The sequence below is a fragment of the Gigantopelta aegis genome, chromosome 1 (assembly GCF_016097555.1).
Source record: "Gigantopelta aegis isolate Gae_Host chromosome 1, Gae_host_genome, whole genome shotgun sequence".
NCBI classification, from domain to species: domain Eukaryota; kingdom Metazoa; phylum Mollusca; class Gastropoda; order Neomphalida; family Peltospiridae; genus Gigantopelta; species Gigantopelta aegis.
The window spans coordinates 37,046,031-37,058,826 of NC_054699.1; the positions used below are offsets into that span (position 1 = coordinate 37,046,031).

The following is a 12,796-nucleotide window of genomic DNA, read 5'->3' on the forward strand; positions in this document are numbered from 1 at the left end:
CTTCCTACAATTACACACAGTAAAATACAGATTATTATTACATAGCCATCGGCGGCTTCCTACAATTACACACAGTAAAATACAGATTATTATTACATAGCCATCGGCGGCTTCCTACAATTACACACAGTAAAATACAGAATATTATTACATAGCCATCGGCGGCTTCCTACAATTACACACAGTAAAATACAGAATATTATTACATAGCCGTCGGCGGCTTCCTACAATTACACACAGTAAAATACAGAATATTATTACATAGCCGTCGGCGGCTTCCTACAATTACACACAGTAAAATACAGAATATTATTACATAGCCGTCGGCGGCTTCCTACAATTACACACAGTAAAATACAGAATATTATTACATAGCCGTCAGTCGCTTCCTACAATTACACACAGTAAAATACAGAATATTATTACATAGCCGTCAGCGGCTTCCTACAATTACACACAGTAAAATACAGAATATTATTACATAGCCGTCGGCGGCTTCCTACAATTACACAGTAAAATACAGAATATTATTACATAGCCATCGGCAGCTTCCTACAATTACACACAGTAAAATACAGAATATTATTACATAGCCGTCGGCGGCTTCCTACAATTACACACAGTAAAATACAGAATATTATTACATAGCCGTCGGCGGCTTCCTACAATTACACACAGTAAAATACAGAATATTATTACATAGCCGTCGGCGGCTTCCTACAATTACACACAGTAAAATACAGAATATTATTACATAGCCGTCGGCGGCTTCCTACAATTACACACAGTAAAATACAGAATATTATTACATAGCCGTCGGCGGCTTCCTACAATTACACACAGTAAAATACAGAATATTATTACATAGCCGTCGGCGGCTTCCTACAATTACACAGAGTAAAATATAGAATATTATTACATAGCCGTCGGCGGCTTCCTACAATTACACAGAGTAAAATACAGAATATTATACACACAGTAAAATACAGAATATTATTACATAGCCGTCGGCGGCTTCCTACAATTACACACAGTAAAATACAGAATATTATTACATAGCCGTCGGCGGCTTCCTACAATTACACACAGTAAAATACAGAATATTATTACATAGCCGTCGGCGGCTTCCTACAATTACACACAGTAAAATACAGAATATTATTACATAGCCGTCGGCGGCTTCCTACAATTACACACAGTAAAATACAGAATATTATTACATAGCCGTCGGCGGCTTCCTACAATTACACACAGTAAAATACAGAATATTATTACATAGCCGTCGGCGGCTTCCTACAATTACACACAGTAAAATACAGAATATTATTACATAGCCGTCGGCGGCTTCCTACAATTACACAGTAAAATACAGAATATTATTACATAGCCGTCGGCGGCTTCCTACAATTACACAGTAAAATACAGAATATTATTACATAGCCGTCGGCGGCTTCCTACAATTACACAGAGTAAAATACAGAATATTATTACATAGCCGTCGGCGGCTTCCTACAATTACACACAGTAAAATACAGAATATTATTACATAGCCGTCGGCGGCTTCCTACAATTACACACAGTAAAATACAGAATATTATTACATAGCCGTCGGCGGCTTCCTACAATTACACACAGTAAAATACAGAATATTATTACATAGCCGTCGGCGGCTTCCTACAATTACACACAGAATATTATTACAAATACACAGTAAAATACAGAATATTATTACATAGCCGTCGGCGGCTTCCTACAATTACACACAGTAAAATACAGAATATTATTACATAGCCGTCGGCGGCTTCCTACAATTACACAGTAAAATACAGAATATTATTACATAGCCATCGGCGGCTTCCTACAATTACACACAGTAAAATACAGAATATTATTACATAGCCATCGGCGGCTTCCTACAATTACACACAGTAAAATACAGAATATTATTACATAGCCATCGGCGGCTTCCTACAATTACACAGTAAAATACAGAATATTATTACATAGCCGTCAGCGGCTTCCTACAATTACACAGTAAAATACAGAATATTATTACATAGCCGTCAGTGGCTTCCTACAATTACACATGTTTACAATGTTTACACTTGATAACTTATTTGAATAAAAATACATCGGTAGGTACATATGTATATTAATGTCAAAGATGAGTCACAGATTGCTGGTAGCCAGCTATTTGTTAATGAAATGTTGCATGTGAAAGCAAATCAAAAGAAGTGACTTGCAGAAGTTTCTTTTGCTTTTGTACGACTGTAGTGTTAAGATTTTTTTTTCACTTGCCATTAGGCTTGCTCAAAGTAAATGTTTGGTGGCCCAAGTCTAAGACTGGCCTCTGACATTAGGCCACCATATTCTAGAACCTATGTTATACATACATGTGCAAAATATTTGTGTGAATCACGAGTCAAATGTTACTGAAACAATGTTTAAAATGTCATCAGTGATCAAAAGTTGAAGAAGAAGTATAAATAAAGCACTTACTTGGTGGACTGATTGAGATAGTGAAGAAGTATAAATAAAGCACTTACTTGGTGGACTGGTTGAGATAGTGAAGAAGTATAAATAAAGCACATACTTGGTGGACTGGTTGAGATAGTGAAGAAGTATAAATAAAGCACTTACTTGGTGGACTGGTTGAGATAGTGAAGAAGTATAAATAAAGCACTTACTTGGTGGACTGGTTGAGATAGTGAAGAAGTATAAGTATAAATAAAGCACTTACTTGGTGGACTGGTTGAGATAGTGAAGAAGTATAAATAAAGCACTTACTTGGTGGACTGGTTGAGATAGTGAAGAAGTATAAATAAAGCACTTACTTGGTGGACTGGTTGAGATAGTGAAGAAGTATAAATAAAGCACTTACTTGGTGGACTGGTCGAGATAGTGAAGAAGTATAAATAAAGCACTTACTTGGTGGACTGGTTGAGATAGTGAAGAAGTATAAATAAAGCACTTACTTGGTGGACTGGTTGAGATAGTGAAGAAGTATAAATAAAGCACTTACTTGGTGGACTGGTTGAGATAGTGAAGAAGTATAAATAAAGCACTTACTTGGTGGACTGGTTGAGATAGTGAAGAAGTATAAATAAAGCACTTACTTGGTGGACTGGTTGAGATAGTGAAGAAGTATAAATAAAGCACTTACTTGGTGGACTGGTTGAGATAGTGAAGAAGTATAAATAAAGCACTTACTTGGTGGACTGGTTGAGATAGTGAAGAAGTATAAATAAAGCACTTACTTGGTGGACTGGTTGAGATAGTGAAGAAGTATAAATAAAGCACTTACTTGGTGGACTGGTTGAGATAGTGAAGAAGTATAAATAAAGCACTTACTTGGTGGACTGGTTGAGATAGTGAAGAAGTATAAATAAAGCACTTACTTGGTGGACTGGTTGAGATAGTGAAGAAGTATAAATAAAGCACTTACTTGGTGGACTGGTTGAGATAGTGAAGAAGTATAAATAAAGCACTTACTTGGTGGACTGGTTGAGATAGTGAAGAAGTATAAATAAAGCACTTACTTGGTGGACTGGTTGAGATAGTGAAGAAGTATAAATAAAGCACTTACTTGGTGGACTGGTTGAGATAGTGAAGAAGTATAAATAAAGCACTTACTTGGTGGACTGGTTGAGATAGTGAAGAAGTATAAATAAAGCACTTACTTGGTGGACTGGTTGAGATAGTGAAGAAGTATAAATAAAGCACTTACTTGGTGGACTGGTTGAGATAGTGAAGAAGTATAAATAAAGCACTTACTTGGTGGACTGGTTGAGATAGTGAAGAAGTATAAATAAAGCACTTACTTGGTGGACTGGTTGAGATAGTGAAGAAGTATAAATAAAGCACTTACTTGGTGGACTGGTCGAGATAGTGAAGAAGTATAAATAAAGCACTTACTTGGTGGACTGGTTGAGATAGTGAAGTATAAATAAAGCACTTACTTGGTGGACTGGTTGAGATAGTGAAGAAGTACAAGTATAAATAAAGCACTTACTTGGTGGACTGGTTGAGATAGTGAAGAAGTATAAATAAAGCACTTACTTGGTGGACTGGTTGAGATAGTGAAGAAGTATAAATAAAGCACTTACTTGGTGGACTGGTTGAGATAGTGAAGAAGTATAAATAAAGCACTTACTTGGTGGACTGGTTGAGATAGTGAAGAAGTATAAATAAAGCACTTACTTGGTGGACTGGTTGAGATAGTGAAGAAGTATAAATAAAGCACTTACTTGGTGGACTGGTTGAGATAGTGAAGAAGTATAAATAAAGCACTTACTTGGTGGACTGGTTGAGATAGTGAAGAAGTATAAATAAAGCACTTACTTGGTGGACTGGTTGAGATAGTGAAGAAGTATAAATAAAGCACTTACTTGGTGGACTGGTTGAGATAGTGAAGAAGTATAAATAAAGCACTTACTTGGTGGACTGGTTGAGATAGTGAAGAAGTATAAATAAAGCACTTACTTGGTGGACTGGTTGAGATAGTGAAGAAGTATAAGTATAAATAAAGCACTTACTTGGTGGACTGGTTGAGATAGTGAAGAAGTATAAATAAAGCACTTACTTGGTGGACTGGTTGAGATAGTGAAGAAGTATAAATAAAGCACTTACTTGGTGGACTGGTTGAGATAGTGAAGAAGTATAAGTATAAATAAAGCACTTACTTGGTGGACTGGTTGAGATAGTGAAGAAGTATAAGTATAAATAAAGCACTTACTTGGTGGACTGGTTGAGATAGTGAAGAAGTATAAATAAAGCACTTACTTGGTGGACTGGTTGAGATAGTGAAGAAGTATAAGTATAAATAAAGCACTTACTTGGTGGACTGGTTGAGATAGTGAAGAAGTATAAATAAAGCACTTACTTGGTGGACTGGTTGAGATAGTGAAGAAGTATAAGTATAAATAAACTTACTTGGTGGACTGGTTGAGATAGTGAAGAAGTATAAATAAAGCACTTACTTGGTGGAAGATAGTGAAGAAGTAAATAAAGCACTTACTTGGTGGACTGGTTGAGATAGTGAAAATAAAAGCACTTACTTGGTGGACTGGTTGAGATAGTGAAGAAGTATAAATAAAGCACTTACTTGGTGGACTGGTTGAGATAGTGAAGAAGTATAAATAAAGCACTTACTTGGTGGACTGGTTGAGATAGTGAAGAAGTATAAATAAAGCACTTACTTGGTGGACTGGTTGAGATAGTGAAGAAGTATAAATAAAGCACTTACTTGGTGGACTGGTTGAGATAGTGAAGAAGTATAAATAAAGCACTTACTTGGTGGACTGGTTGAGATAGTGAAGAAGAAGTATAAATAAAGCACTTACTTGGTGGACTGGTTGAGATAGTGAAGAAGTATAAGTATAAATAAAGCACTTACTTGGTGGACTGGTTGAGATAGTGAAGAAGTATAAGTATAAATAAAGCACTTACTTGGTGGACTGGTTGAGATAGTGAAGAAGTATAAGTATAAATAAAGCACTTACTTGGTGGACTGGTTGAGATAGTGAAGAAGTATAAGTATAAATAAAGCACTTACTTGGTGGACTGGTTGAGATAGTGAAGAAGTATAAATAAAGCACTTACTTGGTGGACTGGTTGAGATAGTGAAGAAGTATAAGTATAAATAAAGCACTTACTTGGTGGACTGGTTGAGATAGTGAAGAAGTATAAATAAAGCACTTACTTGGTGGACTGGTTGAGATAGTGAAGAAGTATAAGTATAAATAAAGCACTTACTTGGTGGACTGGTTGAGATAGTGAAGAAGTATAAGAATAAATAAAGCACTTACTTGGTGGACTGGTTGAGATAGTGAAGAAGTATAAATAAAGCACTTACTTGGTGGACTGGTTGAGATAGTGAAGAAGTATAAGTATAAATAAAGCACTTACTTGGTGGACTGGTTGAGATAGTGAAGAAGTATAAATAAAGCACTTACTTGGTGGACTGGTTGAGATAGTGAAGAAGTATAAATAAAGCACTTACTTGGTGGACTGGTTGAGATAGTGAAGAAGTATAAATAAAGCACTTACTTGGTGGACTGGTTGAGATAGTGAAGAAGTATAAATAAAGCACTTACTTGGTGGACTGGTTGAGATAGTGAAGAAGTATAAATAAAGCACTTACTTGGTGGACTGGTTGAGATAGTGAAGAAGTATAAATAAAGCACTTACTTGGTGGACTGGTTGAGATAGTGAAGAAGTATAAATAAAGCACTTACTTGGTGGACTGGTTGAGATAGTGAAGAAGTATAAATAAAGCACTTACTTGGTGGACTGGTTGAGATAGTGAAGAAGTATAAATAAAGCACTTACTTGGTGGACTGGTTGAGATAGTGAAGAAGTATAAATAAAGCACTTACTTGGTGGACTGGTTGAGATAGTGAAGAAGTATAAATAAAGCACTTACTTGGTGGACTGGTTGAGATAGTGAAGAAGTATAAATAAAGCACTTACTTGGTGGACTGGTTGAGATAGTGAAGAAGTATAAATAAAGCACTTACTTGGTGGACTGGTTGAGATAGTGAAGAAGTATAAGTATAAATAAAGCACTTACTTGGTGGACTGGTTGAGATAGTGAAGAAGTATAAATAAAGCACTTACTTGGTGGACTGGTTGAGATAGTGAAGAAGTATAAATAAAGCACTTACTTGGTGGACTGGTTGAGATAGTGAAGAAGTATAAATAAAGCACTTACTTGGTGGACTGGTTGAGATAGTGAAGAAGTATAAATAAAGCACTTACTTGGTGGACTGGTTGAGATAGTGAAGAAGTATAAATAAAGCACTTACTTGGTGGACTGGTTGAGATAGTGAAGAAGTATAAATAAAGCACTTACTTGGTGGACTGGTTGAGATAGTGAAGAAGTATAAATAAAGCACTTACTTGGTGGACTGGTTGAGATAGTGAAGAAGTATAAATAAAGCACTTACTTGGTGGACTGGTTGAGATAGTGAAGAAGTATAAATAAAGCACTTACTTGGTGGACTGGTTGAGATAGTGAAGAAGTATAAATAAAGCACTTACTTGGTGGACTGGTTGAGATAGTGAAGAAGTATAAATAAAGCACTTACTTGGTGGACTGGTTGAGATAGTGAAGAAGTATAAATAAAGCACTTACTTGGTGGACTGATTGAGATAGTGAAGAAGTATAAATAAAGCACTTACTTGGTGGACTGGTTGAGATAGTGAAGAAGTATAAATAAAGCACTTACTTGGTGGACTGGTCGAGATAGTGAAGAAGTCGCTCAGATTCCTCGTTGAGTCGCTTGTCAACGTGGGCCAGATACTCGGGAACCTAACAATGAAGGATTAGTGTTCAAACATACTCTTGAAGACGTCAGTAATATACGTACATTTTATAGTCTTTTTAACTTCAGATCTCGACATGAACAAAATTGATGGGAGTGAGTAACTGCTCCCCTAATTTACGGGAGCCATTTGGTATTATTATATTGATACCTTATAAATTCACATGCTATGGGGAAAGTAATTTTTCACCTTAAACAGCGAGGTCTGTAACGTTTTTGTGTTTTTTTACAGCTGATGGTTTTAAGACCAAGCGTTTGTTTTAATTGATGTTGTATACCAGCACTTGTAAGCCCTGTATTACCAAATATGTTTATTTCCTTTAATTTATGAATGTAAAAAAAAAAAAAAATTGCTATCGCAGTCAAACAAAATTGGAAATGAGTTTATGATTTTTTTTAAACTTTAGAATTATCATCAAAAATATGCTACTTTGGGTTAATGATTTCACAGTGAATAACATTATTTTATTTTATTTTTATTTGTTTATTTGTTTTTCTTGGGGGGGAGGGAGTTCTGGGTCAAGTTTTTTGAGAGAGGAGGGTTCATGACGGACGAGTTTAAATATTAAAAAAAATATACCCTCTATTTTTCAGGATGACTTTTACTTGTAGATGCAGGACATTGCATTTGGGCAATTCTGTGGTCAAGTAAACCAATAGGTCATTTTTAAAAACTCATTCAAGTGAGACAAGTGTGGTATCATTTGAAAGGTTATTATCTCTAGTGTCAAATATTACACATTAATCCTTTTTCAGTAGATGTGTTTTAGTCACTTATAATGCAACTAATGCATCAACCATGAATGAAGTAATATTTTACGAAAAATTCTATTCACACATTTATCAGCATATTTTTTATACATAAGTGAGTAGAAATAAAAATCTTTATACAGAAATAATCCCAGACATGTCCTTTGTTAATTGACATAATATATAAAGACAAATTTATATTTCAAGCAGACTTTTATCCATAATATTTACATACATTACTCATGTGTACATCCGACACCAAAATGTAACATTTTTCAATCTCCATTTCTGCAATCTGGTTGTAAAATGTTACTAACTGAGATGCAATGTTAAATTTATATGGTTGATTAAAAAATGTAAAAACAATTACTGAATAAGTAACAACTGCCATGCTACTATGATGCTGTTATAGTGTATGTCCGACACCATAAAGCATGTTAATTTTTTCCAATTTTGAAGCAAAGTATTGATATTTAGGGGATAACCCTACTGTGTTTTCCGATTTGCGGACGTATATCGGTGGTTTTACTGTCGCTAATTTAGTTTATGACGTATTTCTGCCACAAAATTTGCGACCGGTATATCAGTGATTTTACCACCTGAAATTTTTAGCAGGGATCCAATCAGATTCGTTCTTACAAATGTGTTGAATTAGAATTATGCAATACCAGTGTGATATTAGGAGACATTTTTTATAATTAGAGCCAGTTATATGACCATCAGTATTAATTTTTTATTCATATAAGTGGATTAAGAGGAATTTATCAGTGTGCAAAAGGCAGCTTCCCTCCAAAAGTGTTGATTACGTTTTAAAAGGTAAAAATTATACTTGCAACTAACTATTCCTCTCCATAACAAAATAAAAAACCCAATAATTGCATTTACTGGCAGAATTATACAAATTGGAAAATGTTTTAGAGGATCACAACTAATAACGTAAATGTGACGTCACATATGAGGAAAACACTTTTACATTCAGTGGCAGCACTTTACTATTTTGAAATTTTCTAGTTAATTTTACAGAGATTATGAGTGGAATCAATAAATATTAAGTTACTTAATACAAATAAATGCAAAAATATTAAAATATATCTCTTGCACCTTGTTCAGGTCCCGAGTCACCGGAGGGCTGCCACAGCCACAGTTTCCCCCCATCTTATATGCATTTAGCTCATAGTCATACATGTAGCTAGTGGCAATTTTTCTTGTGTCACTTGTCATTTGTACGTGTACACTAGTCACAAGGTGGCCCACCTTGCCCCCCACTCCACCTCATGAAGTCATGGGTGTTAACTTGAATTTTTGAATGGTGTTTGTCTTTGCACTGAACTAGTACAGTTTATGGCTAATATTTAAGGTACACAGACTCAGTTGGAGACTACTTTGATCCTGTTACAAATTTTCCTGCACACATGCCTACTCACTGTTCTTTAACATTTAGTCAATTAAATGTTAATTGCTTGATTATTTAATGCATCAATTTAATTGGTAAACAAATGCGAAAACTTGCAGATGGACAACCTAATTTCATAGTATGAAACACTACAACATTAGTGAAAAACTGACCGTGCGGTGGGAATTCCCTGACCTCGTATTACGTCACACGTGTGTTGTGTGAGCTTACATAGATAAAGCGAAAACTAACTTTACAAAGAGTCTACTTATCCATTTTAGTAATGTGGTGGATCGTAACATTCTAAACAGCTTTTTCTCGATTCTTCAACGTTTTCAGCAATTTACTTCATGAACACCGACATAAATTACCATGATTTACAAATAAATGCCTAATTTCTTAAATGCCTTCGAAATGGAGGGGCGCTTATTCAAAGACGTGGGCCTACTTCCGGTCAAATACGGTACTCGATATAATAATCAGGGGCCTCACACATACACGCACGCATGCTTGCTGCAGACTACGGGAATTACAAAAATTGCAAGTGTACAAAAGGGATAAACAGGCACTTTGTGCTTGGAAATTTTGCTGCCCAGCGGACGACTGAATTGTAAATTTTGCTCGTCCGAGCAACGTTTTACTCGCCTGGGGCGAGTAGACAAGTATTTTTGGCCAGCCCTGATATATATAAACATGATACATGTTAACACCAATAACTTTATAACAAATTTCTTAACAGATTTAAAACTGCTTGCGGAAATTTCTAGAACGTTTAAAACTGTTTGCAAAATGTTCTCTAATGTTTAACACGTTGCCCAATCCAGAGTGAGTAACAGCATCATAAAGACTTCTCCAAGTGAGCATGCTGAGATCTTCATTGGTTACAAGATGATTTTTTTTTTTAAATAAATAAATAAACCAATGGCCAGTACTTACGTCTCGTTCCTGCATCAGATGTTGTCCCTCAGCCATATAAAGTCTTTCTGTAGCCTCCAGAAACTTACACTCAAATGCTTCTTGATATATCTAGAAAGGAAGGTAGGAAATGTTTTAGCTAACGACGCACTCAACACATTTTATTTACAGTTATATGTTATAGTGTCAGACATATGGTTAAGGACCACACATATATTGAGAGAGGGAACCCGCTGTCGCCACTTCATGGGCTACTCTTATCGATCAGCAAGGGATCTTTTATATGCACCATCCCACAGACAGAACAATACATACCACAGCCTTTGTTACACCATTCCATTTAATATAATATTAAATTAATGATTGCTATACATGTACATCAATAAATTCAACCCAAAATGACAATTATTTAATTCAAACTAAACATAAATCAATTTATAATGTTTTATGTAATGACATAATTTTTTTTTATTGTACTGAAGGATAAAAATAACTTTTTAGTGGTGTACATGGGGCAGGGGCTTAGAAAATCCCAGATATTGTGCTTACTTACTTTATGGATGGTTCTTAATTACTAGTAGGTATCATTTACTGGGAATTACTTAAACATAATCAGAGTTTATTAGCAAACAAAAGCCATCTTGTATGAACATCCTATATACACAGACCTGTCAACCTTTAGTCAAGAGAAAGCAGGAGGTGTGTGTTGAAAAAGCAGGAGATTTTTTAAATTCACACAATTTAACCCAAAATTGCAAGATTAAAAAAAAACATTATTACAATAAGTTATATGAATACTATATAATGTCATCTATACTTCTTAACCTTAGATCTTGGCATTAAAAAAATGATAATTATTAAAAAAAATATATATATATTTTTTTTAAGTTTAAATATTATTGATTTAAAACATATTAAAAAAATATATATATATATATTTTTTTTTTTTTAAGTTTAAATATTATTATGATTTAATACATATTTAAAAAAATATATATATTTTATCCAAAAATGTTAAGAACATGAACAAGAAATAAAACATTTAATTAGTACATTTACGGTATTACACTTACAGCCTTATAGGTTGCGTTACATTATCATTTGTGGTTAGTGTACCTAAGTACCAAAGACAAATTTATATAAATCTTATAAATTAACCCTTATCGTGCCGTTGATGTGTATACACGTCGAGCGTCATCACAATGACGTCACTTTGCATTGTTTTCATTTAAAAATCATTTTCTAAATTAATTGTTGACATTTTTGTCAAAAACAAAGAAAAAAAATGTCAATAAATAGTCTTAGAATGACATATCCAAATATTTGCTAAATTGCTGTTGTACATGATATGTTTTTTTTAAAACAAAAATGACCCGTCAAATGGCGCGTGCTATTGTTTGTTATTGTTTCTTGTTTTTTTTGGTAGCGGTTTCTTTTATCTCTACAAAGTTGTCATAATATACTATTATATATGAACTACATTATGACAGTTGCATTAAATTTGAAAAAGTATCACTTTTAATGCCTAAAAAAGGTACAAACACAATCAAATAATTGTAATCCGAGTCCGACGGCATAAACAGTCGCCGAAAAGCGCCATTTCCCTGTTTCTATTTATAAACAACAGGTCATGTGACAGCACATTTCCCGCCATACAATTTGACAGCAGTAGTACACATTGCTTGCATGTGCGGCTAACTGTTTTCATTAATAATTACAACGTGGTTACTTATACTACAGCAGACGATATTCTAACTATGTTTACTTGAACAGTTACGTCGACTATATGATCGAATACGCACATGTGCTCGGTGTTCGTCCTTGTTTTGTTGTGTGTTGTTTTTCTGCCAGTTTTTCCTTTTCAACATTCACATTAGTATTAATCACTACCGAGTAGATATATATTTGTTCTCATTTTTAAAAAATGAATTACAAACGATAGGTTACGAATATCTGCTGAAGTAGTCTGCAGAATACCGTGACCTACATTATTTTCAATAACCAATTACAAAACATTCTCGTTGCGTGTCACACATAATTATGTGGCGCCACCGGTTTTTTGTTTTTATTACTGTTCCAGTCGCGGATCCAAGGATTTGGTGTGTGTGTGTGTGTGTGTGTGGGGGGGGGGGGGGGGGTGCTGTGTGTGTGGGGGGGTGTGTGTGTGCCGTGCATGGCTTTTTATGAATAAGCGTATATAAGCAGTGAATGTTTTGTAATAATGTTGTATGGTGGATGACAATCTTTTAAAAATCAGGCATGTGTGCTGGGATTTTAGGTAGGGGTGTCTGGAGAGCGAAGTTTATAGGGGATTTCTGTAATGCTCCGCCGGAATATGTATTGAATTTTTTTTTTTTTTAATCTGCTCGAGCAGGGACCGGAAAGGGGTGGGGGGGGGGGGGGGGTGGGGGTC

The 12,796-nt window shown here is 35.0% G+C and overlaps 1 protein-coding gene across 2 annotated transcripts in view; it reads right to left on the reverse strand.

Moving 5' to 3' along the window:
- LOC121374539 (cullin-4A-like) overlaps window positions 1-12,796 on the reverse strand; it is a 68,762-nt gene that overhangs the window by 31,699 nt on the left and 24,267 nt on the right. For both annotated transcript variants that reach the window (XM_041501647.1, XM_041501654.1), the window contains exons 6-7: window positions 10,405-10,494; window positions 7,230-7,312 (exon numbers count right to left, since the gene is read on the reverse strand). In XM_041501647.1, coding sequence (XP_041357581.1) covers window positions 7,230-7,312; window positions 10,405-10,494 — 173 coding nt within the window. The remainder of the gene's footprint in view (window positions 1-7,229; window positions 7,313-10,404; window positions 10,495-12,796) is intronic.